Genomic DNA, 24,548 nt, shown 5'->3' with positions numbered 1-24,548 from the left:
TGCCCAGGAGAGCTCTGCTGGGACTCTGGGGACCGGTGGCTGCAGAACACACTGTGGGAGCTGGGGCAGTGTGTGCTCCCTTGTCACACCAGCCTGGGGCTGGGGGACAATCCCCACGTGTGGCTGTGGTGGTGCCTCTGCAGGCTGCCCACCTGCCAGAGGGGTAACGCTGACTCGGATTCAGGTTTTGTCCCAAATTCTGGGGTTTTTTTCAGGTCTGGGAGGTCATCACAACCCCAAGACTAAGAAAATCTTGTGAATCACCGCTCTTAAGGCACTTAAGAAGCCTTGTGAATCACCGCTGCTGAACACACCCCGCGCAGCATCAGCGCCTTTGGAGGAAGCTGCGGATGAGGACTCTTAAGCTGAGGTTGTGCTGGAATGGGCACGGATTTGGGAAGAGGAGAGAGAGTCTCTCTCCAGGGGTGTCTATTAATGAAACCAAATATCCAAAATCCCAGCACAGCTCCCGATAAACGGAGCAGGGAACAAAGTCATGGCACTTGTAAAATGCCCTGGGACCCTTGTAGGCTAAACGGGAGGTGCTGCAGGGTTTGCCTTGGCTTTCTGCTCTTTATCCCTGCACCGGGGATGGGGAGGGGATTCTTTCCCTGCACCGGGGATTAGAACGGGGATTCTTTTCCTGCGCCATCCTGGGGATGGAGGCTCCCTTGGCCAAACCAGTATCCCCCGGCTCTGTGATGGGTGACGCGGCTCTGTCAGGAGGAGATCCGGCTGCAGGATGATGCGGGGGTTGAGTGGTGGTCCGGCTCCGTAGAGGGATGCCCCGCGCCTATATGGGGATGCCCCAGCTCGGCGGGGGGCGACCCATCTCCCATGGGCTGTCCCCGCTCTCCCCCCTGTCCAGCACAGACCCGCATCCCAGTGCAGGGGATGGAGGAGGGATGTCGGGACCCGGCGGCGTCCACCTTCTCCCTCCCTCCGCATCGCGGGGAGCGGGTGCGGGGGGCGCAGCACGCGGCGCTGCCCGTGCGGCCCCGGTGCGGGGCTCGGGGGGGCGCCGCTCGGCTCGGCCCGGCTCGGCCCGGCCCCGCTCGGCCCCGCTCCGCTCCCGCCGCCGTCATTGGCGGCCCCGGCGGCGCTGGGGCGCGGGGCGGGGAGGCGGGAGCGTCCCCCGCAGAGCCGCCGCCGCCGGCCCGGCCATGTGCCGAGAGGGTGGCTGCTGCTGCTGCTGCTGCTGCTTGCTGCTTGCTGCCGGCTGCCTGCTCCGCGCACTGCTCCCCTGACCGCTTTCTTCCTTCTGTTTTTATTTTTTGAAATTTTTTTTTTTTTTTTTTAAGTCCTTTTATTTTGGCGTTGATGCTCTGCGAGCGGGAGACTTCGGGAGACGCGGTCCTCACCTGAGCGATCCAGCCCCATTCCCCCGTTTGAAGGTAAGCGTGGCGGGACCCCCTCTTTCCCCACCCCCGCTCTGCCGGGCCCCTTCTCCCCGTCTTTCCCGGCGCTGGGGTCTTTAGCGGTGTTTTTCCCCCTGTTTGCTTCACTCCCGCCCCCACCGCCCGCTTCCCGGTGCATCCTGAACTGCCTGGGATCGCTGCTCCGAGGGAACCGGCTGCGAAACCCGCATCCCGGGGGGATGCCCACAAGGAGGGCAGCAGGCAGAGGATAGCCCCGGCTGCCAGGAGTGGGGCTGGGAAGGGGTTTGGAGGGGGGAGACAGAGCGAGTAGGACACGGAGAACTGCACAGCATCCACTCCCCCATAGCCTGTCTCAGGGGGACCGGGCAAGTCCTGCCACCTTAGACCAGCATAAAAAATACTGAGGTGCTCCAGGCTTGGTTGTCACTGGTCCTACAGCATCTTCAGTTTCAGAGCCATGTCTGTGAAGGAGGTCGTGAAAGCATCTTTCAGGGATGGGATGGGAAAGCTGCCCCCATCCCATGCCTTTCCTGGGTGTGGGGGTCATGTCCTTTTCCTCCATTTCATCCCCCTTTGCACGCTCAGCATGGGACTGAAACCAGCCTCTCTAAATAACCTGTCTGGGCATCTCCCCTGGAGCCATGTGTCTAGGACAAGGGTTTGTTCCTATCTCATGTCCTGGCTCCGAAGGACATCAGAATCCCCTGCTCCATCCCAATGAGTTTGTAGAGACCACCCCAGTCTCAGGTTAGGCAGCAAACCAGCTCACTAACTCAGACTCAGCAAAGCACTGGTGATGGAGAGGGATCCAGAATTACCTATAAGAAAGGTGATGGCACAATTACCTGTGGGTTGTTTTTATCACTATTTCATGGATAGAGCAGCCATCTGGGTCTGTGCTCTCAGAGGCACATGGATATTGCTCAGTACATTAAAGGTAGCCTGAGGGCTCAGGGGGGCTGTGGGAGGCAGAGAGAAATCCCCCAAGGGAAGATGGCTTTTCATTTCCCCATATCGACCGGTTTCAGACAGGATTATTTATATTTGACATAACAGATCACCAAACTTGGAAGGCAGTGGGGGTGTGCTCATACTCATTAAGGTAGACAGTTTTCTGACAGAATAAATTAAAGGTAAGAGAAGACGGTACTTTGAGGTTCAACAGATTGTCTTCTAGCCTGAAATGAGCAGCGAAATCAGCATAAAACCTAGGTGGGAAAATCGTGTACTTGAGTCTGTGATGACGGATGTCTGTCATTTTAGGCAACTTAGTGGGTTATCCCAATTTTTAGAGTGCAGATGGTGCTCCTGGGTGACTTCTTTGAGCAAAAGCACCCAGTATGATGGGTTTTTTAGTCATCATATCTTGCCTTTACTGAGTAAGCATCTAAATTATAATGCTGTCAGGGAAAGTAGTTTACATAAATTGTGCATGAAGTGAGTGCCTGAACTATCTCACACCTGTGTTTAGGCTCTTGCAATGGCATGGAAATAACTGAAGGTTGTTTGCAGCCTCTGTGACTTGGTTTTCATCTTGTCTGGAAGGAGCAGAAAGATGCACTAGGGCTGTCAGTTGGTGAAAAAGAGATTTTAAACACCTTAAAGACCATGCAGCTGTAATTAGAAGTGTAACCTCCTTCGTCTCCTCGTTCAGTCAGAATTCCTGTGCAGAACGATGACAGGACCTCTTAAGGAGCGGTGCTGGTGCTCAGTGGAGATAAAGAACTTCAACAAAATCCCCCGCAAAGTGATTGATCTTGATTTATCACCCCTCAGTACATTGGCTCTCATTTAGAAAGGATGTGGGGATGTGAGGGGAAGAGAAGGGAACAGCATTTGCTCCTTTCTGTTTTGTTGTCAGTGAGCACAGACTACAAATACAGGCAGTTCTTGAATACCTGTGCCTACCTGAGCATGGAGAGTCGCAGAACATCGCCAGCGCCGTGGTTACTGGCTGTATCTTTGCCGCATTTCTCTGTTTTCCAGCAAAAACTGGTAGCTCTGTTAGCTGTCACATCTCCTCCTGATCCTTTTCCATTGCACCAGCAGATCCCTAAACCCTCATGTAGGTGACACAAGAGTCAAGCCTGAAGGTTTGGTCTCACGGGCTTTGCAATCTGAGGAGAACGTGTTCAGAAGTGGCCAAGGGACAGAGGACCCGCTCGCTGCTTGTGGATTAAATAACTCAAGTCTTTCTAAAGGTTTCCCATGTCTGAAGTTGAAGAGCACTCACCCTACAGCCATTCCTGAACACCCCTTTAGGATCTTGAAATGTTTCACTGGGTGCCAGAAGCAAAGAGAAAAATAAGTTTGATTCCCTCAGGCATTTATGTGCAGCCCAGAGAGCTTCGCTGCATCCTCACAGGACGAAAAAGTCTGTGCCACTGACCTTTGGGCATGTCAGGATGTCCTCAGAGCCCAGCATGTGGGACACTGAGGGGTTTTGCAGCTGGTCAAGCTGTAGGGGATTTGCCTAACTCAGATCTTTTCATGTGGCTGCGCAGTGCCCAGCTGCATTAGTGCTGGTGTTAAGAAACGGGGATAACTTGGTACCTTCTCCCTCGGCCTGTTCTGGTACCTGTCTGTTGTGTTGTCATGGATATGGACAAGGACATGGCCAGGGAAAAGGTGCTGCGTGCTGGCAGGGCTCCCACAGCCACAGCTCATGATGCAACTTGTGACATTGAAGGGCAAGTGTTTGGGTTGAACTTGCAACTCATTCCCCATCTAATTTACGCCTTCTCTCGTGTCATTATGTGTCATCTCTTTCTCTCCTTGGGATCTGATTTATTACGGTGGGATTGGTTCAGCCTTTGCCTGAGAAAACAGCATATACCCCAGCACTGAGCATTGGCAGTGGGATGACAAATAGGTTTGGGTGATGGACTCTTGACCCTCTTCAGACCTTTCAGCCACATTCAGATCACAGCCAAGGCCAGCTCAGGCAAGGCTGGGACCTTAGGAACCCGTGAGCCCTGCAAGAACAGCCCTGGGCAGAGGGCAGCTGGAAAGGTTGGGGAACAAAATTAAAGGTCATAATAACATTTTGAAATATCCTTGGACCTATTTCTCCCTGGAAAGGCTAATAACAGCCATGACCCATTAATAACAGTTCAGTGCACCAGCAGGAGGATGGGGCTCCTCTGGAGATGTGATTCTCAAGGTGCCTGTGTCAGAGGCAACACTGGGAGGGGGGACAGGACTTGATTTAGGCCAAAATCACAATGATGAGGATTCTGTCCCATCCTATGTGTCCAGGAGTACAGATTTCTTGCTGGAGCCAGGGCCAGCACTGTGAGCTGCAGCCTGGGACACTGCTGGGTGCCAGCACTTCCATCAGCGTGCACGGGTGCTCCCTTGGCAGGGCAGGGAGCGGAGATGAGAGATGCACTGAGGGCTGGGGAACTTTGTTACCCTCTCACTTCAGGCAGTTTTCTCTTGCTTGTTGAGCCTGTGATGGGTCAGAGCTGGCATTTGACTTCCGTCACAATAACAGCACAAGACGGACCGAGACACCACGAGGGCAGCTCAGCCCATTCTCAGCTTCTCTGGTGCTTCTCTCCCACCTCCCACCTCCAGGACAAAAGCCACCTGCGGTCACACACCACCCAGCATGGATGTTGTGAGTGTGCCGAGCTTTCCTTGACAGCTACACTGATTTTTCTCCTGAGCTGGAAAGCGTGTGCCTCTGGAACCTGCCCGTGAGCTGCCAGGAGGGAGGGATGCGGCTCCTACGTGGAGCTGAGTCGAAGGTGCACGCAGCTCTGCTGCCCTGGGAAACATGTCTCTGCTCCACAGCCTTCATCAAAGAGATGGAAACTTGTCATATTCTTTTCGCAACAATATCTGACATTATCCAAGCAATTTGCCTTTGGTGTGTTTCCAGAAATAGTTAGGCCTGCAGTAGACAGGGGTGACATCTGGATGCATTACTGTTGAGTTCAGAAACATTCAGTAAACAAGACAGGATCTATTGTTTAAAGGTTATTTCAAAAGGCTCCCAGCGAGTTATCTGGCCGTGCAATGGGGAAAGCTTTAATGGCACGGTGATAATTGCCTGTTTCTGAAGGACCTTTCAGAGGAAAGTTACCAGAAACCCAAAGGCAAGTCTCAGCCCGTCCTCACCAGGTCAGGGACCTGATCCAACCTGAAAATTGGGAGAAGTTGTCTCTTTACTCCCGTGTGGGCTGGATCAAGGCTGGGAAATGCGTGCCTGGCTGTGGGAAGAGCAGGTTGGGGGGCAGAGACGGGGGATGCAGGGGAGATCACCAGCAGTTCAGCAATCAAAAAAAAATCTCAGATCAGCATAACAGGGCAGCAGGATTCACATCAGCAGGGAGGGCGAGAGAAAGAGCCCTCCCCGAGGCTCTGAGAAGAAAATAAATGTCATTAGCAATGGATAAAGCAACCGCCTCTGAGCACCTGAGACGAGGGCGGGAGGCTGTGCAGGGAGAGGGGGGCTGGCGAGGGCTGCCAGTGCTTGGAGGGCTCAGGGAGGCCGCAGCAGGAGCCACTCTGCAGCCCACGTCTTTATTCATCACGTCCCTGTTCGGTTAATAGCCTGCTCATTAAGAAAAGAAAAAGGAGGGCGAGTGAATTTCTAGCAGAAGCCAAGTACCAGCCATCCTCCCCTTCCCTCGCCCAGGTGACAACGATGCTGCTCACGTGGCAGAAGGGAAGAGAGGTGGCTCTGCTGTCACTCACACACCTGCAAGTGCTCCTGGCAGGATACACTGCTCTGTGCTTACCTCAGCCCCGGAGCAGGCAGGACTGATGCTCACTGAGAATTTCATGCCCCTTGGAGAGCCCTGATGGGGCAGAAATCGTGTCGTGGTCTCACGTATTTTTGTTTCTCTGAGAGGGCAGTGGGAGTGAGCGAGTTCCAGGGCTGCCCTGGAGCTGACTGGAGCACTCTGCCTGCAGCAGGACCATCCCATCCCAGGCACTGGCTCCAGCCCTCCTCTGCCTCATCCAGTGCTGCCGTGAGGTTGTCTCAGTGCTGCGGAGAGAGTAGGTGCTGGTGGAGAGCTGTTCAGAGCCGCTTGGAGCTGTTCAGATCCCACACACCCCGCCTGCCGCTCCATCCCTGCCTTTTCCCTTCTGTTCACCCGCTAGTGCTCCAGCCCTGCCCTCCTGCTCCACAGCCCCATCCTCTCCTTCCTTCCTTTCCGAGATACCATTCACAGAAAACTTACATGGTGAGACAACCGTAGGAAGCTGCCAGCCTGAAAAATAGGCTTTGGTGAAAAAGCCTGTCTTTTTTTTTTTTTCTTTTTTGAATTGCTGCTAAAGTCCAGCTTAGGCTCTTCCAAGGCTGCACTGGTGGCTTCTCTTGGGCAAGGGATAAAGGGGATGATCTTGCTCTGTGGGGGGATGGAGCCCTCCACACCACCAGCTTTAGGTCTGGCTTTGAGGCCGCGCTGTGGCTTTGCTCTGGGTACAAGTTCATCAGAGGGGCTGAGCTCATAAGCTCTTTATACAGGGGGAGTTGCAAGCGGTGGGCACACCACACAGCTGGGATTTCCTTCCCTTCCGCTGGGGTAGCAAACTGGGAGGAAAAGTCCTCTGTGGTTTCATTTTTTTCCTGTGCAGGTGGTCCCTTGTTCCTTGGCTGCCTGAAAGTCTAGGCTGGACCGTGATGGACAGTTGTGGCCTCTTGTAGCACTGCCTGCTGTCTTGTACCCACAGAGGTACCAGGCATCAGGCAGAAAACAGGTCCTCTCTTTGCTCACAGAGAATTTGGGATTAAAGGGGAAAATACATCAGTATAAATGCCAGAAAAGTGGCTGCCAGGGAAAGATAAATACCCAGATTTCTGGGTGGTGTGGCTGCTTTGAAACCCTCTGGGGACCACCACAGCCTTGTGATGCCTTCATCATCTCCCCCGACCTCTCCCCAGCTTGGGTCACTTCAGCTGCAGTGGATCAAAATGCCTCAAGATTCAAAGACTCTTAAACTGGCACTGATCAGAGCAAAGAGATGTCATGGACTTTGTTGTAGAAGATGACACACAGGCTCCACTGAGGCTGGAATTTGCTGTGATGCTGCGGGAGCGTGCCGGGAGTGAAAGGGATTTCACAGGGAAGCAGCAGACGAGTCCCCAAAGCAGCTGTGCTACAGAGAATCACAGCTCTGCTAAAGCATCACTTACAGGCACCTTTTCCTGCGAGAAAAATAACTTACCTGCAAATAGCTTTGCTCTTTTTTGTTCCCAGTATTCCACCTTGGCTCCTCTGGGATGTCTGGGGTTTTTCTTCCCTAGGAAATAACACAGTATTTTCCGAGATGACCAGCAGGGACAGTGCTATCCCAGTTCAGAGCTCCTCGTCGGAAACCCGCGTTTGCTTCCCGGTTTGAGCAGGGGGTGTTGCTTGGGCTTTGCCGTGCGGTTTACACCCGGATTCCCTCTGCTCTCAGTGTGGGTTTGGTTTAAGATCTGTCATGGGTCCTCCTGCCTGAGTTTTGGCAAGCCATTAACTCTCTGCCTCCGTAGCCAGGGGAGAGGCTGTGCTGTGCAGGGAGGCTCTCCCTGATGGTGCCTGCCTGCATCACCCCTGCAGGCAGCGATGCTCCTTCTGCCTCCTGGTTTCCCACCCCGGCATCCACAGAACAACAGCGTGCACGTTGCCACTCTTCACTTTACAAAATACACATGGGTTACATTGCAAAACAGGATGCATTTTGTGGCAATCCAAGCTGAACTCTTCCCTGGGGAGAAGATACAGTGCTTGGAGGCTCAGCTTTGAGCAAGCAGTGAGGTGTCGGTGGCTGAGGAAATGCATGGCCTCGCTGTTGGGGAGCATTCCCCATCTCTGCAAGCCAGTGCAAGCAGGGATTTGCAGGGATGCAATTTATAAGGCTCTCATGTGGAAGGGAAAGGAGGTGTCTTGGTCTGATTGGTGTCACCTGCTGTGTAGCTAAGCCCTGGGAAGATTAGCAGTGGGATATGGGGAAAAATAGCCCTGCTATGAGAGTGGGAGCAGAGTTGGGAGGGGAGGGAAAACGAGTGTTGATTTGCTTTTGTCGTTAGGCAAATTTTGTGGGTTTATTGTTATATTACACAAAGGAGGTGCTGGGGTAATAATTCAAACTTATGGCTGTCCTGTGGGTTTCCTTTGAGACTCTTTTCCTTGTGCAAACAGCGCCAGGAACGAAGCTGTGTTGTTCTGCCACTGCCTGCAGCTCTGCTTTAAAGGTGTTTCTCCAGGTGACATCTCTCATCCAGCTGTCACCAAAGCTGTTTTCTTACTGATTGTGACAGAGCTGAAGGTGGGTCTGGAGCAGGGTATGTGCTCATGGCTGGGGGTTGGACTAGCTGACCTTTAAAGGTCCCTTCCCACCCAAACCATTCTGTGATTCCAAGGGCAGCTCAGGTCTGCAGCACTGGGTGCTGACATCACTGAGCTTGCTCTGACCCAGACAGGAGCTCTCAGGGCACTTCTCTTTGCAGGGTAGGCCTGGTGGTGTCCAGGTTACTCTGGGTAAGCTGTGGCTGACCCATCCTGGCAGTGTTCAAGGCCAGGTTGGATAGGGCTTGGAGCAACCTGGGATAGTGGGAGGTGTTCCTGCCCATGGCAGGGGGTGGAATAAGATAGACTTTAAGGTCCCTTCCAACCCAAACCATTCTGTGATTCCGTGATTCTGTGATCCTCTGTGGCCGGCACTAGATGTGGCATCCCCTGGGCAGGCATAGCCTCCCGAGATAAAAGACAAGCACAATTAATATTAGACAGTTCCCTATTCTTTTTTTTTTTGATTTGCAACAGTTCAGCGTTACTGTTTTCTCAAGAGTTATTCCTGATTCTCACAGCAGCTCGTGGGAGAAGATTCAGCCCACAGAAAGTGGGGTTTTCTTAGTTGCACCTATTTTCCCTTGTGTTTCTGGCATCACATCTTTGTTTATGTTGTATTTTTAAATAAAACTACACAGGTTGCAAGAGTGTGATACCCGTTTCCGAGAAACCAAGCACTGATCTTACTTGTTTTCTGCATACCTTTGTAAATATTATACATTGTTGATTGTTCAGATTGGCAGACAAAGGGTTGGTCTTTAAAACACTGTCTGACTTGACTGGTAGTAAATATAAAGCGTGAATATTGCCAGGCTGTGGCAGAACTGTTGACTGCAGAGGATTAGGGTTGCTCAGCCTCAGAGATGTGTAACACTGGCATGCTGCTGCTGTAGTTTTGCTCAAAAAGAGAAGATTTCAAAAATTAATACAGATGAGAATATTTGCCAGAACTGGTAATGAGAAGGGCTTTGTTTGATACGGCTGTTAACGTTGCCTCGTAACCTGAATATCACAATCCTGTGCATTTTCATGATAATCCTAATTAAACCATCCAGAAGCAGAACTGAAGCATCCTGTGATCACAGCAGAAATTCCTGGGCTCCCTTGAGCTCCCACTCTCCCTGCTGTCAAGCCCAGGAGTGGTGGCAGCCAGGTTGGAGGGTGTTTTATTAAACAGGCCCGTGGTTTGGGACAGCAGTGAATGTATTCCTAATTCTCAGGGGAGATCTGTCGTCTGTTGAACCTTCCAAGGGGCATCTCCTGCAGGCACAGCTTTTTGAGGGGCACTCCCAGACAGTGGGCAGGGAAGATGCTCACATCTGCAGGTCTGGATTTTGCAAGGCTCAAACTTCAGGTCTCTGTCTGGTTTTCCATCGAGGTGGGATGTTAATGAAGGGCTCCATGGGGTAGGGTGATGCCTGGAGAGCTCAGAAAATCACAGTTGGTTCAGTGAGAGGTTTTGCTAATTTGGTTGTGGGCTCCCAGTTCACCACATTATCTCTGTTATTCAATACCAGAATGTTTCTAGTTCCTAATGAGTTCTAGCAAGAGTGTACACATGAAGTGAGCTCACCGTGCCAGGGAAGGAAGCTGAAATCCAGCTGGGATTTGGAGGTGGAGTGAGGCAGCGCTCAGGAGTGTGAGTCTCCTGCTTTCCAGGATGGATGGAGGCATTTCTGTGTGCTCATCTCTCGGGGTTTACAAGATCTGACTCCTCCCAGGGCTGCTGTGGGTGCCCTGCCCTCTCTTCAGCAAGGCTCAAGGGGTGATTCAGAGCACCGGTCTGAGGCTCGGCTTTCAGAGACAAAATACTCGGCATTTTCTGGTCCTCTGAGGTGCTGCCAGTCAAGCACCACTTAAGCAAGGAAGGAAAAAGCTGCAGCCTGCTTGGGGAGCTGCCAGCACCGTGAGAAGCTGGGGAGGGCAGGTGGGAGCTCCCAGCCTCCCATCCTCCTCTACCTCACTTTACCATGTTTTGGTGCCAGCAGCAGCGTTGCTTTGGCTCCTGGGGGTGGCAGGGGGGTGGCAGATGTGGAGCATGAGCCACCACCTCGCTCCCAAGGGCCCCTCCAGCTCCAAGGAGTCATTTCAAAGGCAGGGGAGGTGTCATCCCGGTGCTGACGATAGGCAAAGAGATCCATCACGCGTGTTTTGATTTCTGAAAGATGCTGTCCCTGAGAACAGTCGATATTTCAAACATCTGATCCCAGCAGCTCGGTGAATCCTACATGGGTTTGAGCAGAGCAATTTGTGTGAAGGTTTTTCTCAGTTTCTTTATTTGCCTAATAAGGGTTTTCAGCTGAGCTGTGCGAGTTCCTTTATCTTTTCAGCTTTCTCGCTTATGATTTTGTTGTTGTGGGGTGGTTTTTTTTCCCTCTGAGTTAAATTTTTCCCTCTCTCATCTCCCAGGAAAAACTGTAGCAAAATTAAGGTGAGAAAAAAAGGAAAATTTACCAGAACTGCTTCATGGTGAGTTGCCAGAATATGGAAATTACCCTCTCAGACGGTCTCTTTTAATTCCCCTGATGCAGCAATGATAAATCCTTATTAAAAAAGATAACATAAGGAGATTTTACTGCCTGCAGAAAAATCTCCAGGTTGCAAACAACGAGGAAGCCCATCTCCCTCTTGTTCATGATCCCTGGAAGTGTTCAAGGAGAGGCTGGATGGGGCAACCTCGTCTAGTGGAAGGTGTCCCTGCCCAAGGAAGGGGTGTGGAAGGTCCCTTCCAAACCAAACCATCCCGTGGAGCTGCAGTGCAGACACCAGCCCTGAGTGTGTGACGTTAACATTGTACAAGACATGGATCTGGAGCCAGGCAAGCCTCCCACCCCTAGGTGCTCCGGGCAGTGGCTCTGGCAGCAGCACTAAATCTCTGCAGATTCACTGCCTGCGCCACCTCCCCATCTCCCTGAAGTCCAGCCCTGCGAGCACCACTCAGACAGGAATTTCAATGAAGCAGTTTTTGGCCTCTGACCACGTCCAGCACCATGAAGGTGCTTGTGTCACTCACTGTGCTGCTGAGGGGGGGCTGTAGGGCTCCTTCCCTCCCCATCTGCAAGTGCAGCTCGTGCCCCAGGACAGGCAGGGCAGGGAGTGTGTGCCAGTCCTTAACATTTATGTGTTATTTCCAAAATCCCCGAGCTCACTCTCTCCTCTTCTCTTCTTTATTCATGCACCATGCTGCCTTGCTGGGCTGGAGTGGGAAAAACACTCTGCTTGTGTCTCATTACATGGGCTGAAGCAGAACCTTTGCCAGAGCGATGTAAAGCTGTAGCTATGGAAACTCCCTACCCTTTTTTCTGATTTTTTTTTTTTTTTTGGTAAGGCAGCAACGTATATCTCTTTGGAGATCCCAGGCAGGGCTGCTTGGGGCCTGCAGCACCCAGGGAGTCCCCCAGTGTAATGCTGAAGCAGCAGCTGGAAGCACAGACTCAGGTTAAACTGCAGAGAGTCTGATTCCCAAGGGCAGAGGAGGGGGATTGGTGAGGAATATGTGGGTTACATGGAAAGCCAGAGCCCAGGGCAGCTCAGAGATGCTGGGGGGAGGGACAGCAAGAGGCTAATGGAGGTGTCACCAGCCATCAGCCACCCACACCACAGCTGGGGAAGGCGGGGCAAGGACAGAGGGGTGCTGGTCCCCCTCCTGCATGTGATGATGGCTGGATGGAGGGTGTCCCTGAGCTCTCAGGCTGCATTTAATGAGCACCAGGGAGCTCCCTGCTGCCTCCATCGCAGCCCAGATCCGTGAATCTTGAGCAAAGGAGAGCAGGGTGCGCAGCTCACAAAGACTTTAATCTGCTGAGGCTCTTCCTGTCCCACAGAGCTGTGTCCATACCTCTTGGAAATGCAAAGCTGTTGGATTTACTGCTTACTGGAAATGTACACTGTCCGTGCCCTTCCTCCCCCACCCTGATCGATGGCTCATCTGCGGCTCAGGATCAATGGCTCATCCGCCTCTCGGGACATCTCGGGGCCACCAGGTCAGGTGTGGGGGCTAATCCTTCCCAGCCACCAGTGCAGGGGGTGGTAGGAGCATGGAGTTGCTCCCAGCTCGCTGCTCATCCAGTGCCTGGCCTGGGGGAAGCCCCTTAGTCTGGAAGTGGGCTGACATTTGATAGATTTCAGACAACCTGTCTTCAAAAGCAGAGCCTTAACCAGCCCAGGATTCAATTCCCCTGTCTGTAAAATGGGTATTGGCGTAGCAACACTTTCCCTCTCAGGCATGGTACTGCCAGAGCTGGAGAGCCAGAGGTCCTGGGATGAACCAGAGCTTTAGCTCGGGTGTGCACAGAGGCTGAACGTGCAGCTGGGGCTGGCTGCCGGCACAGGGGGCTGGGTGGCTTTGTGCCCGCCCGAGGCAGAGGCTAGAAGGTGCCAACACAGGCTCTGGAGCATGTAGTGTTTCTATTAGCACAGGGCTGAGTGGCAGCAGAGATGACTCAGTCCGTGCCTTCCCATAAGAATGATTCTCCATGCATGGCCAGAGCCACAAATCCTGGGAGCTGCAGCAGGGGGGAGTCACGGTGAGAGCTGCTGCTTTCTGCTGCTCTGCATGGCCATCAGGGGGTACCAGGACCTTGTTGTCCCTCCGTGCAGTGTCTCTGGCCTGTAAAAGCCTTGTTCCTAGGACAGTTTGAGGATCAGGGTGCTGAACCCATCCCAGCTGCAGTGCTGGTCCCCCTGGGACCAGGAGGCAGCTCCAGCTCCAGCCAGGGCTGTAAATGGTTGAAGAGCTCAGCAGGTGACTCTGTGTGAATCTCTTCCTATCCTCATGCCCCAGCAGTCCCATCTGAGCCACGAAGCCCTGTTCTTGAGGCATTTACTGGGAGATGGGACAGCAGGAAGGCTGCTGGGAGCTATTGGTGTAAAGAACTGGCTCCCATGGAGCTCTTGGGGCAGCAGCATCTGTTTCAACCTAAAACCATCAGGTTTTCAACCTGAAGAGCTTTCAAAATCCAGGTGAATGGAGCAATTCTGGAAAGAGTTGCTCTTTCTGAAAGACAGATTCCTCTTTTTTTTTTTTTTTCATAATTGCATAATTTCTGCAGCGTTTTTCTGACAAGGTTTTTTGATCTTTCTGACTGTGCCTTGCTGGGGGTGTGGTCAGCTCTCCTGTGGGATAGTGAGGAGAGGGAGCACTGCCTGGTCAGTGAACTGGGCAGCAAAAAGTACTGATCAGGAATAAGACATTTCCAGGATGTGAAACTGCCCTGCTGGGAGAAGACCCTGGGGTGCTCCCCACTCTCTGACTTCTTCCCCTCTCATCAGTGATGGCAGTAGCTTATCCCAAGCTGCTAATTCTAAAACCTGCTCTCTCAAATGTTAATATCTCAGGCTGACTAAGCCATAACTCAAGAGGGGATTAAATGATGCAGGGAGGGAAGACAGCACATCTTTCTTTTTTTCTTCTTTTTTTTTTTTCTTTTTGTCTGAAGTAGTTTGGACTGCTTATGTGTGTTTGGGATTATGGCCTGCTTTCCAGCTGATCTATGGAAATAATTCCTAGTACTTAAGCAGAGTGTAATTGTTTGGGCAAGGAAAGGTGGGACTGGGGAGGATAAAACCCTCTGGTGTGGTTTGACAGCAGCTCTCAAATCCTGACAGAGACTGGCTGGTTGTGAGCTCTCACTGTGGCAGCTCACCATGTGCAGGGTCAGACCTGGAGGCAAGTCCATCACTTCTGTACCAGTTCCTTCCTTGGGCCTGTTCTTTTTTGGGTTTACCTCTCCTGGATTGATGCCAGCATAGGGCTGGTGTGCAGGGATGCACTGGTCAGCACTCAGTCGCCAGCATCCCTCTTGATGTCTCCAAAATCCCTGCTGATGCTTTTAGGATGTGGCTGTAAAGTTTCACTGAGGGGCAGAGCAGGGTGAACACACCCTGCTTTATTCTTGGCCGTGCTGAAGTGTCTGCAGTCACATTCCCAAGTCCCTTCGGAATGAAGATAGCAGTGCCTTCAGCATGGCCCCAGTGGCACTGGAAGGGGACATTCCCAAGGGCAGCACACATCCAGGTGATTCAGCATTCCCCCCATCCCTCCCCAGCGGCGCTGCTGCTCTCCGGTTTAGCATCTGCAGTCATTTAAATTCCTGCCTGGCATTGTGCTTAGTAAGCCTTAATGCCACCTTGATGAGCTGTGCAAATATTATTTTTCCTGAGGCGTGATTTGGTTGTACTAAGTGCCATTATTGCCTCATTACTACGGAGCACACGTTCCCTCGCACGCACTGCCAGGGCAGGGATCCCCTGGATCGATGCTCCTCGAAGGAAGCCTGCTTAAGTGTGCTGGAAATTCAGACCAAGGGCTAATCTCTGCTTCAAAAACTGGCAATGGTAACTGGTGGGAGAGGATCCCTGATTGTTCCATAAACTGCTGCTTTTTTTAATTTTCGGGAATACCCAAAATTCAGAGTGGTTGTTGCTGTGTGATGCATCTCCCAAACAGCCTGGGTTTTGTTGTTAAGGAGGTGTTCTTACACAGGAATACAGCCTGGCTGTTCTGGCAGGTTGTGAGGGTCGCACTAGATGACCTTTAAAGGTCCCCTTGACCCAAAATGTCCTGTGGTTCTATGTCAGCACCGTCACTAGCAGGGACACCTGCAGGGATGCATACCTGGTGTGTCTTCGGTGTTTGGGAGAAGCTTGTACAACAAGGCGTTGTTGGGCTGCTGTGTAATATTTATCAAAACACTTTGAGTTGTAGAATTCTGGGATTTAATTATGTATAACACCATTTTTATATGTGGTTATATTGAATTATAATGAGAGCAGACAGAAGGAGCAGTTCACCGTGACCTGTTCCTTAACTCAGCACCACTTTGGGAGCACTGAGGGAAGTTTTCTGAATGTGAAGGGCTGAGATGAGAATAAACAGAGAGGAGAGGAAAGTCCACTGCTTCTCCAGTCTCCTGGAGGAGTATAATTAATGCAAGTATGGGAGATACATCCCCTTATCGTCCCTATGCCCATCTGTATGAGTCTGATGTACCTCCAGCCTTAGTCTCACTGCCAGGGCACTAAAACCTGTCCACAGCCACGGTGTTGTCTTCCTGCCCTCACCCATTCCCAGGCTTTCAGTGAGCCCTGATCCCCAGCACATCCTGCCCAAGCTGCCATCCCAGCCCTACCCAAGCTGTGCTGGGATCCCTGTGTCAGGGATCCTGTTCTGCAGAGCTCAGCACTATTCCAGCATTGCCCTGTCTGGTAAATAATTGATCAGGCACTGAGTATAGGTTGCCTTTGAAATGTGTTGTTTCTGACCTGGACATCAGTGGGAGCTGAAGTATTGGGGTCTGTCCCGGTGGCAGGAGGGCTGAGGGGTGATATAGGGGACAGTCACAGGGGTCACTGTGGGCTGAGCTGTGAGTTACCTCTGTACCAGTACCAGTGACCTCTGTAGTTGGCTTCAAACCAGGGAAGGGCTCTTAAGGCCACCAGACAGGGACATGCCATTTCAGGTGGTTAGGAAATGTTTTGTTCCTTCTTCTGGTTTGTTGTTTAAAAGCCCACAGCAGCCCTACAGGCAGCTCCCAGCTGGTGGAGCCCTCTCCCACATGCCACAGACTTAGAAAAATCACTCTTATTCCAGGGACTATCAACAGTGATGCAAACTCCCGTTTTCAGGGTAGGGAAAGCCCTCCTGAGTGCAGGAGCTGCTCTGCAAAGGGCTGCTGTCTGAGCAGAGATGGGATGAGCGTGGTCCTGGCAAGTGCAGGTGGGAATGTGGGGCTGCTGGGACCTGTGATCCATCTCCAGCACCCAGGAGGACCTGTCTGCTGTGGATGAGCCTGGGAATTTGTGAGCAGCGCTCTCCAAACAGGGCACAGCAGGGAGTGAAGTGCCCTCTGCTCATAAAATATTCAGAAGTCCTTGGAGTGTGGAGTGCCTGGAGACAGGGGCGTTCCCATGGGGAAAGCACTTGTGCTGAGATGGGGAAGCATGGAATGATGAGGTGTCCCACCTTGTCCTTGCTTTGAGGAGTACCCAGGTGGTCCTGTCGAAGCGATGGGTCCGCACTCACCAAGCCCCCACGTGCCCTTCCCCAGCCCACCCGCAGCCAAAACCTGGCTGTTTAAATCCCCAGGCCAGGAATGCTGCCGTCAGGAGGAGAGAGGAAGCAAACAGGAGTGATGCAGGCCCTCTGCTTAAAGTGTTTTTCATATGGAAAGCCACGTTCTCTGCCTGTGTTTCTGGCAGCTGCCCTGTCCGCTGGCTCTGTCAGCGCGAAGTCCTCTGCTGGCACATTGCCCGGCCATTCCCAGAGCCCAGCTCTTATTCATTGACTGGGTAGGATTACAGGAACTGGGGGAAATGCAGAAGTGAGGCCGTATTTGCCACCAAACTGGTTTTGGCTCCTAGTTTGTTTGCTGCTTTCCCACTTCCCAGGGTCGCTGGAAGTGGCTTTCCTTCACGCTGATGCTCTCCAGGTTTTGCCCTGGGGCAGAGCTGTGACGCTTACGTGGCACTGAGGGGGGCAACAGGAGTGTAAGCCAAGCTCATCCTAAACTTTGCAGCATCAAAGGCTCTGATCCAGCCTACCCTGCCCTGACCAGTTTATTACAGGGGGAATTTCTTGTTACTCTGGGTCCCAAATGCTGCTTGCACCCAGCTCTGAGGCAGAAAGCAGCAAGACTCAGCAGCCTGGGAAAGTGATATCTTGGATAACCAGCATCGTTCACATGCTCTCACATTTCCCTGGCCTCTTGCTGAGCTCTTTTCCTTCTTTCTGAAGCGGGGCTTGGTCAGGAGCGTTGGTATCAGGTTTTGTTGCTCAGGGATGAGCCAGGAAGCGGCTGCATTGCCCACCCAGGGCAAGACCTGGAGAGCTCATGACCCTCCACCACGGAGGGTCAGACTTCCCCCTACACAGCTGCTCAACTCCCAGTTTCCACACAGAATTTAATCTTCCCAACCTGATCATCCCTCTGCTGAGGTCTCTCCCTCGGGTCTTCTCCTCGGAGCGACCCAAGGAGCTGATCCCCCACCAGATGACACTTGGATGAGGGCCAGCCTGGGGGCTGTGTCAGGACACAGGGTCACTGCCCCTCTCAGAGGCCCCCCCGGGTGCTGGAGGACACTCACACACAGCAGCTTGTCCAAGCACACAGCAGAGCCAGGGATGTGCTCGTGCTGAGCAGAGCCAAGAGAGGCAGGGTGGTGTTACTTCAGGACACGGCTCTGGCCTCCTCTGCTCCCTGCAAAGGGTGGAATGGGTTTTTTGCCTTTTTCTCTCCTTTTTCCATCCTGGCTGTTTGGAAGTGCAGGGCAGAGCTGATCCCCAACCCCCTGAATGGGACCACCGTTATGAGCAGCAGAACAGTGAGGATGAGGAGCAAGGTCTCATGCTGAGGTTTGGGCTGAGTGTCCCACGAGCATGGGGCATTTCTGGCTGTCTGTTCATCCCTGTGTGTTTATTATTATGGTGTCTAAGCTCTTGTCTGCTCCAGTGCTGGGTACCAGACAGGAGCAATCCTGCCAGCACTGGTGTCTGTGCTGCCAGTTTTCATTTCCTTCCTAGTTTGGCTATTTTGTTTAAATCTCCAGCTCCTGGAGACAGGTGAATAAGGGCAATTCCCAAGTTCCATGTTAAGCAGAGGGCTGTGGTGCTTCTGGCTGCAGAGGAAGCAGGTCCCTGGGCTGCTGGGGGATGCAGGTAGCACTGCAGTAGAACAAGCTGTGGACTACAGCTCTTTGCAGGTCAGACACAGTCTCCTTGTGCAGGTACAACTTCAGTGGGACCAGCATTCCCTTTTTTTGTGTGTTTGCCAGGACAGCATTTCCAGCTAGATTTTGGAGTGACTGTGTTGCCCTGGGGATCAGAGTAGGGGTAGGATGGAGTGGGAGGGGATGGGATAGGTGGAAGCCCCATTCAGTTAAGGGTCTGTCCTGAAGATTGTTCTTAATACCTGTAAATCCTACAAGTTGGTTTCACTGGGTGCTTAAGGGTCTCTTAAAGAAACCTTGGAGCAGTGTCCTTTCCTATTCCCAGGTCTGCTCCTGCAGCTTCAGCAGGCAGGGTCAGGCCAGTCCACATGATCCATCCATTGCTTGGAGCACTCCAGCACCTGGACCTGGAGCTGAGCGTTTGGGAGCCGTGGTTTATCCGGGTATTAGCTGGAGCCTTCGGATGGGCTGAGCTCAGCCCCCCCAGCTGCTCCAGAGCCTTCCTCCCACGCAGCCCTCCCCAGAGGCACTGGATGCACAGAGCTCTCTGCAGGAACCAGGCACAGCTGTGAGCAGCCTCTGCCTGCACCGGGCACCCTCGGTGGTCCAGGGGCCGTGTTCAAGGTGCTGGGGGGGTGACTTGGGATGATTTCCCATCCCACCCCTTTTCCACCTCTGCATTATCAAGTCCCATTCTCTATTGCTCATGAGAAGCTTCCACTGGCCCCCTCCAGCCCCTGGGGGGAGCAGAAGCTGATACAGACCTGGCCCTTAGTGAAGATTTCGACCTCAAAGCCCACATCCTCATCCATGACAGCATCATGCAGGAGGCTGTAAAAGCAGGCATGTGGCACAGGATTGTGTCCAAAAGCAAACAGCTCATGCAGGAGCAGCCTGTAGCAACCATGCAGTGCCTGTGGTTTGTTGCAGCACAGCCTGTCCTTTGCACTCCAGGAAGGTAAAGCCAGGGAAGGGGGAAGTCTTGCTTCCAAGCCCACACCAGCACAGTGACTCCCAGTAACCCCAAGGGCCACCATCCCCTGTCACCCCACGGCGCTGGGGACTGTGTTCCTGGAGCAAAAGTCTCCTGGGCTGGGGGCAAACAGCCTGTGTGGAATTAAAATCCTCCTGAGGGCGATGTCTGGCAGTGATGGAGGATGTGCTGGGGGTTGGATTCAGATGAAGTGGAGGACTGGAGGTGTTCAGGCATCCTCGGTATCTGGAGGGCTCCTAACGTTACCGAGGGGCAAGGAAGGAGCCAAGTGAGTGTCTTCTGGGATTGCATCTCTCATGCCTGCATTCCCAATACCAGGGCTCCTGCATACCTTCTCCAAGACCACAGCAGAGCTGCAAAGCACTTCCTCTTACCAGGATATTTATTGCTAAATATATGAATCTGGGAGCCTGTGGAGCGTGAAATTAGGAACAAATGTAAAAAGGAGGTCTAGACAGGAATTGTTCAGCTTATGGGCCTCTGCATGCTCTGCTTTCCTCCCCCTTTGCACTCTGGAGGGTTTAATGCTTCCAGGTACGCCGCTTTAATCAGAGAAGTATGGCTTGGGAGGAAAAAAAGGACGAAATGCAAATGGTCTTGCTCTGGAGGGAGCAGTGGCTGCAGTGCCACGTCAGGCTGGGCGCAGCTGGGCAAGAACCGTGAAAATTGCCTCTGTGCAACCCTCACTTTTCCCCCCAGGGTTTAATTAATGGGTGAGAAAGCCGTGGAGCCCTCCCTGGCAGACCCCTGCCTGCCACCTCCCATAGTGGGCTGGCAAGGAGATGATGATCCTCTCTGATGGGTGCAACACCAGTCCCTGAGAGGCTGCAGGGCTGAGTCCGGCCACCCCTGAGCCAGGTCCTGGTGCCAACCCTGCACACCCTGCCCTTGGCTCTGGGACAGCATAGGGATTGCAAATGGGAGCAGCAAAAGACTCGTGGATGGGCATTTCCAGCTGGTACCCCCGAGGTCTGCAGCCAAGCAAATCCATCCCTCTTTAAACAGCACCCAGAGTTTCTAAATCACTAATGCACTATTTCCAGACCCTTCCCATGGCCATACTGCTCCCCCTGAGCCTCCTAAGAGCATTTTGCCCAGGGAATGAGGGCAGGATTTGGCCTGGCTCTTGCCCCGTGGCCTCACGGTGTGAGAATCCGTTCAACCCTGGGTATAAATTCCCTTCCCTCCTCCCGCTCTCCTCAGCAGCAACATAAAACGTGACACTGCTTTATCCATTCAGCACTCACCCAACTTTAGCAGGACATTAAGCGCCTGAAAATATGGCACGGATTTATTTTCTTTGGAAGCAGGTTAAATCCCTGACAGATACAGTTGCTTTTCCTCGGGTGCTGAAGTAATTTGGGGCTGGGGTGACTGGTTTTTTGGTTTAACCTGATAGCATGAGCTGGAGGCCAGCTTTGTTAAAGCACTTGTAGAGTAGGTGGTCAGGGTTTGATTTTCTCTCTTAATTTATGTCTCTTCTCCTGTTCCCAGCCCAGTGTTTGCAGCACTAAAGGGCTACTGGAGCTTTAGTGTTAGTGCTGCTGTCTCCAGAGCCGCTGGCAGGTGTGAGCAGGCAGGTACACGTCTCCCCAGCATCCTTCCTGTGGCAAAGAGCCGTGTCTTACCCTGCGTGGGATGGAGAGGAATTCAAGTGAACCCAACAGTGCCAGGAGCAGGGATCTTCCACTGCTACCAGTGCTGTGTCAGCAGATTCCTCACAGATTCCTCTAAAGGGCATTCCAGGCAGAGAAGGGTGCTGGTGGTACCCCAAAGTGCATGCATGGGGCCAAGCTGAGGCACAGTGTTTCTGTGATGATCAGTGCACTGTGTCCCAGCCACACCATTTGTGAGCAAACAGCTCCCCCATGGCTGTCAAAAACAGCATCCTGAGGTGCCCCCAACAGCCCCCCAAACACTGGTTTGGTGAAGTGGAGGAGCCTGATGCCTCAGACACATCCTGTTCCTCAGCTTGCTGCTCAGGGAGGGGAGCATGCCTGTCCCTGCAATCATTAAGGGCTCACTTAGCAGCTCCAGTCACTCCAAATTAAAATATCACATTGTTTTCATGGGGAAAATGGATTATAGGCTCATAGGAAAATGTGTACAGCTCAGAAATCCTTATTGCAAAGCCCCTTGTCCCATCACCAAAGCTCTCTGCCACCAGGCAGGAGCTGGGAGGGTGCCACGAGCCTGGGTCAGAAGGTTTTATTTCCCTCGGGTCCCCCCTCCCGTGTGCAGAAGAGCCCCATGTGACCCCAGAGCTGCTTCTCACTCAAACTCTCAACCACTTCATGAAGGATTTTTTTCCCTCTTGCACCTTCAAGGTGGTATTTAAGGGGGATGGGGACTCCCTGATGATTTCCACAGGTGCCCAGTGCCAGGCTCTGGCCTTATCGTGCCCTTCCTCTCCCAGCTCCTGGTTTCTAGCCCCCTGCAAATGGGGGTGAGAGTAGGGTTTGGGGCTCTGCCTGACCCAGTTCATCACCAGCCTCACCCTATCACCCCGTGCACTCGCTTTTGCAGGCTGTTAATGGAGAAGAGGGCGGATGACAGCCGGGACTGTGGTCATCACAGGTGGAATATTAGCAACTGTCATTTTGCTATGTATCATCGCCGTCCTCTGCTACTGTAGGCTCCAGGTAAGGCTGGGGGATGTGACCCCAAAGGGCGCTGCAGTGGAGAGGGGACTCCACTGGTCCTCAGGGCTGGCTGGCACGCACGGAGCAGGGGCAGGGTGGGGGGGTCTGGAGCTGCCAGCTGAGCCATCCCCTTTTCAGTATTACTGCTGCAAGAAGGATGAATCCGAGGAGGACGAGGAGGAGCCCGACTTCGCCGTGCACTCCCACATCCCGCCGCTCCACTGCAACCGCAACGTAGTGCTGACCAACGGCCCGTCCCTCTACGCCTCGTCCCCCTTCAGCAAGAAGGCGACCCCGAGCCGCTCCAGCTGCCCCGGCTGCGGCCCCTACGAGCCCCCCACCTTCTTCCTCCAGGAGCCTCCCGAGGAGCTGCACAACGGCGGCGACCGGGTGAGCTACAAGACGGTGAGCCAGGAGGACCTGGCCCTGCCGGTGAGCGTGTCCAACCTGCAGGCTCTCAACCCCAACCGGCTCTCGGCCATGCGGGAGGCCTTCTCCCGCAGCCGCAGCATCAGCACCGACGTGTGAGGGGCTGGCAGCCCCGTCACACCTCCTCGCACGCGGGGAGGACTCGGCGAAATTCGTGGAAGAGTTCTGAAAAAGGAAAAAAAAAAAAGGAAAAGAAGTGAATGTATTTCTGCCAGGGCTGAAGGCAGCGACGAGCTGAATGGCAGCGTAGAGGGGTAGCGAAGCAAACCCCAAAGGAGAGTGTAGGGGAGGATGGCTGCAGCTGGGACGTGAGGTTTTCTAGAGCTGCTTTGGGTTTTGTTTTTTTTTTTTTCCCTTTTATAAAGAGGATTTTGATACTGAGCATCCTTTTCTACGGAGCATTCGCCCCTCCTGACTGTTCGGCTGGAACGCCGAGGGACGGTGAGCAAATAGTGGGGCACACGGTTGGCTGCAGAATGGCTCGTGCTGCGAGTCAGCAGCCAGCTGCTGCAGTGACGTGGGGGCCCTGACAGGCACACACATGTGCACACACACACACACACTCCCTCAAAGGTCCTCAAGCAAAGCAGAGCTGCTACTGCCCACACTTCTGCCACCCCTTCCTGCAGCTCTCTGTGCTGCAGCCATGAGAGTGTGTGTGTGTGTGTGTGTGTGCACAGCCCTGCACTATCCCCAGGCCATCTCACTCCTCAAGTCAGTCGTTAATTCCTGAGTGACAGGCACAATCCCCTCAGGGCTGGGATGGCGGGTGGGCGCACAGCCTGTCCCTACCCCTGGAGTTCCTGGAGTGACCTCACAGTCTCCTGATGGAGGGTACAAACCCATTGCATTGCCTGGCTATGAAAATAACACGCAGCACAATTTTGGATTGAGGAATACCTCTCTGAATAATCCATCCCTTTTCCGAGTAACGCCACAAGCAACTTCTAACTGAGGGCTCTGTATCACGAGGGGTCACTGTGTATGTGCCCACCCCAAGCATGCACATTTTTATATGCATTTATTTGCCTTTTTTAGTTTTTAAAAAATCCATGACACCCGTCCAGAAATGTGTGAAAACACTTTAGATTTAGGCAAAACCTCCTCTTTAGCGTTTTTCATTGAGCAGCCTGACTGTGGCACCAGCTCTGTCCCCGCTCCGCCAGCCACGCTGGATGTGGCCAGGGCAATGCTGGGAGAGCAGCAGGCACAGAGCTGGTCACCGAGCGTGTCCCTCTGCCCCGAGCATGCTGTAAAGGAACCCTTTTAGTATTTCAGTGCTTTAGGAGAGGAATTGCACATCGCAGCAACATCTGCTTGGGGACTCACGCTCCGGTCTCTCCTGGCTGTCTCCATTCCTCCCCTCCAACCTCACCATACTCCCAGTTTGTCTGACAAAAAAACCTCCCTGTTTCTCCTGGACTGTACGTTATTCAGGTTAAAAAGCATCATGCTGGACCTGGGGACGGCTGGCAGAGGATGGACTGGCTGCACAGAGACTCCAGTGGCCCCAGTGCTGTGCTCTGGGTCAGCTTTCCTTTTTCAAGATGTTGCAGGAAGAAACAGCCGTGGCTCCAGCCCCATCAGCTCACAGACACTGTGCTGCAGCCCGGCTGGGTATTTTACTTTTAACCACGAGGGCTTTTAACTCCACAGGAAATCTTTTGAAGTACAAGTCAGTCTTTGCAAATGAGTATCTTCGACTTTCTCGGGTTTCTCAGGGGGGTTCTGTTTGGGTTTGGGGGGGAGGGGGGGGTGCTGGGGTTGGTTTCGTACGTGTTTAATATTCTGGGCTTGGTCCCTGCGGTGCTGCATCCCGGGAGCACGATGGCTCTGCTCCAGAGGGATGAAACCACTCGGGCCATGCTCCCATGTACAGTTCTCACCGGGGTTTGTTTCCACGCGTTGAGCCCTTTCTCTCCCCGTTTCTCGTGACTGTACTTCTCCTCCCAGACTTCCTTCCTTCCTTTTTTTCCCCCTCATTTCTTTCCCTTTGTAGCTTGGAAACTACGCAACCGGTTGGCTTTCACTAACCTTCACCTGGTGATCTGTTGTACAAGATTTTGGGGATCTCGGGGAGGGGGGTAAGTAAAAAAAAGAAATTAAAAAAAAAAAAAGAAAATAGAAAGAAAAAAAAGGAATAAAC

The 24,548-nt window shown here is 53.0% G+C and overlaps 1 protein-coding gene across 1 annotated transcript; it reads left to right on the top strand.

The window, feature by feature from the left end:
• The first annotated feature begins 1,141 nt into the window (after nucleotides 1–1,141).
• On the top strand, nucleotides 1,142–24,139 carry FAM163B (family with sequence similarity 163 member B). The gene is made up of 3 exons (XM_050320209.1): nucleotides 1,142–1,394; nucleotides 21,858–21,973; nucleotides 22,112–24,139. The coding sequence occupies exons 2-3, from the start codon at nucleotides 21,881–21,883 to the stop codon at nucleotides 22,499–22,501; spliced, it is 483 nt and encodes a 160-aa protein (XP_050176166.1). The 5' UTR covers nucleotides 1,142–1,394; nucleotides 21,858–21,880; the 3' UTR covers nucleotides 22,502–24,139.
• Nucleotides 24,140–24,548: the final 409 nt, after the last annotated feature.

This window comes from Myiozetetes cayanensis, unplaced genomic scaffold (genome assembly GCF_022539395.1).
Source record: "Myiozetetes cayanensis isolate MyiCay16 unplaced genomic scaffold, myiCay2020 scf23, whole genome shotgun sequence".
NCBI classification, from domain to species: Eukaryota; Metazoa; Chordata; class Aves; order Passeriformes; family Tyrannidae; genus Myiozetetes; species Myiozetetes cayanensis.
This window is presented reverse-complemented; position numbering and strand designations above follow the sequence as displayed.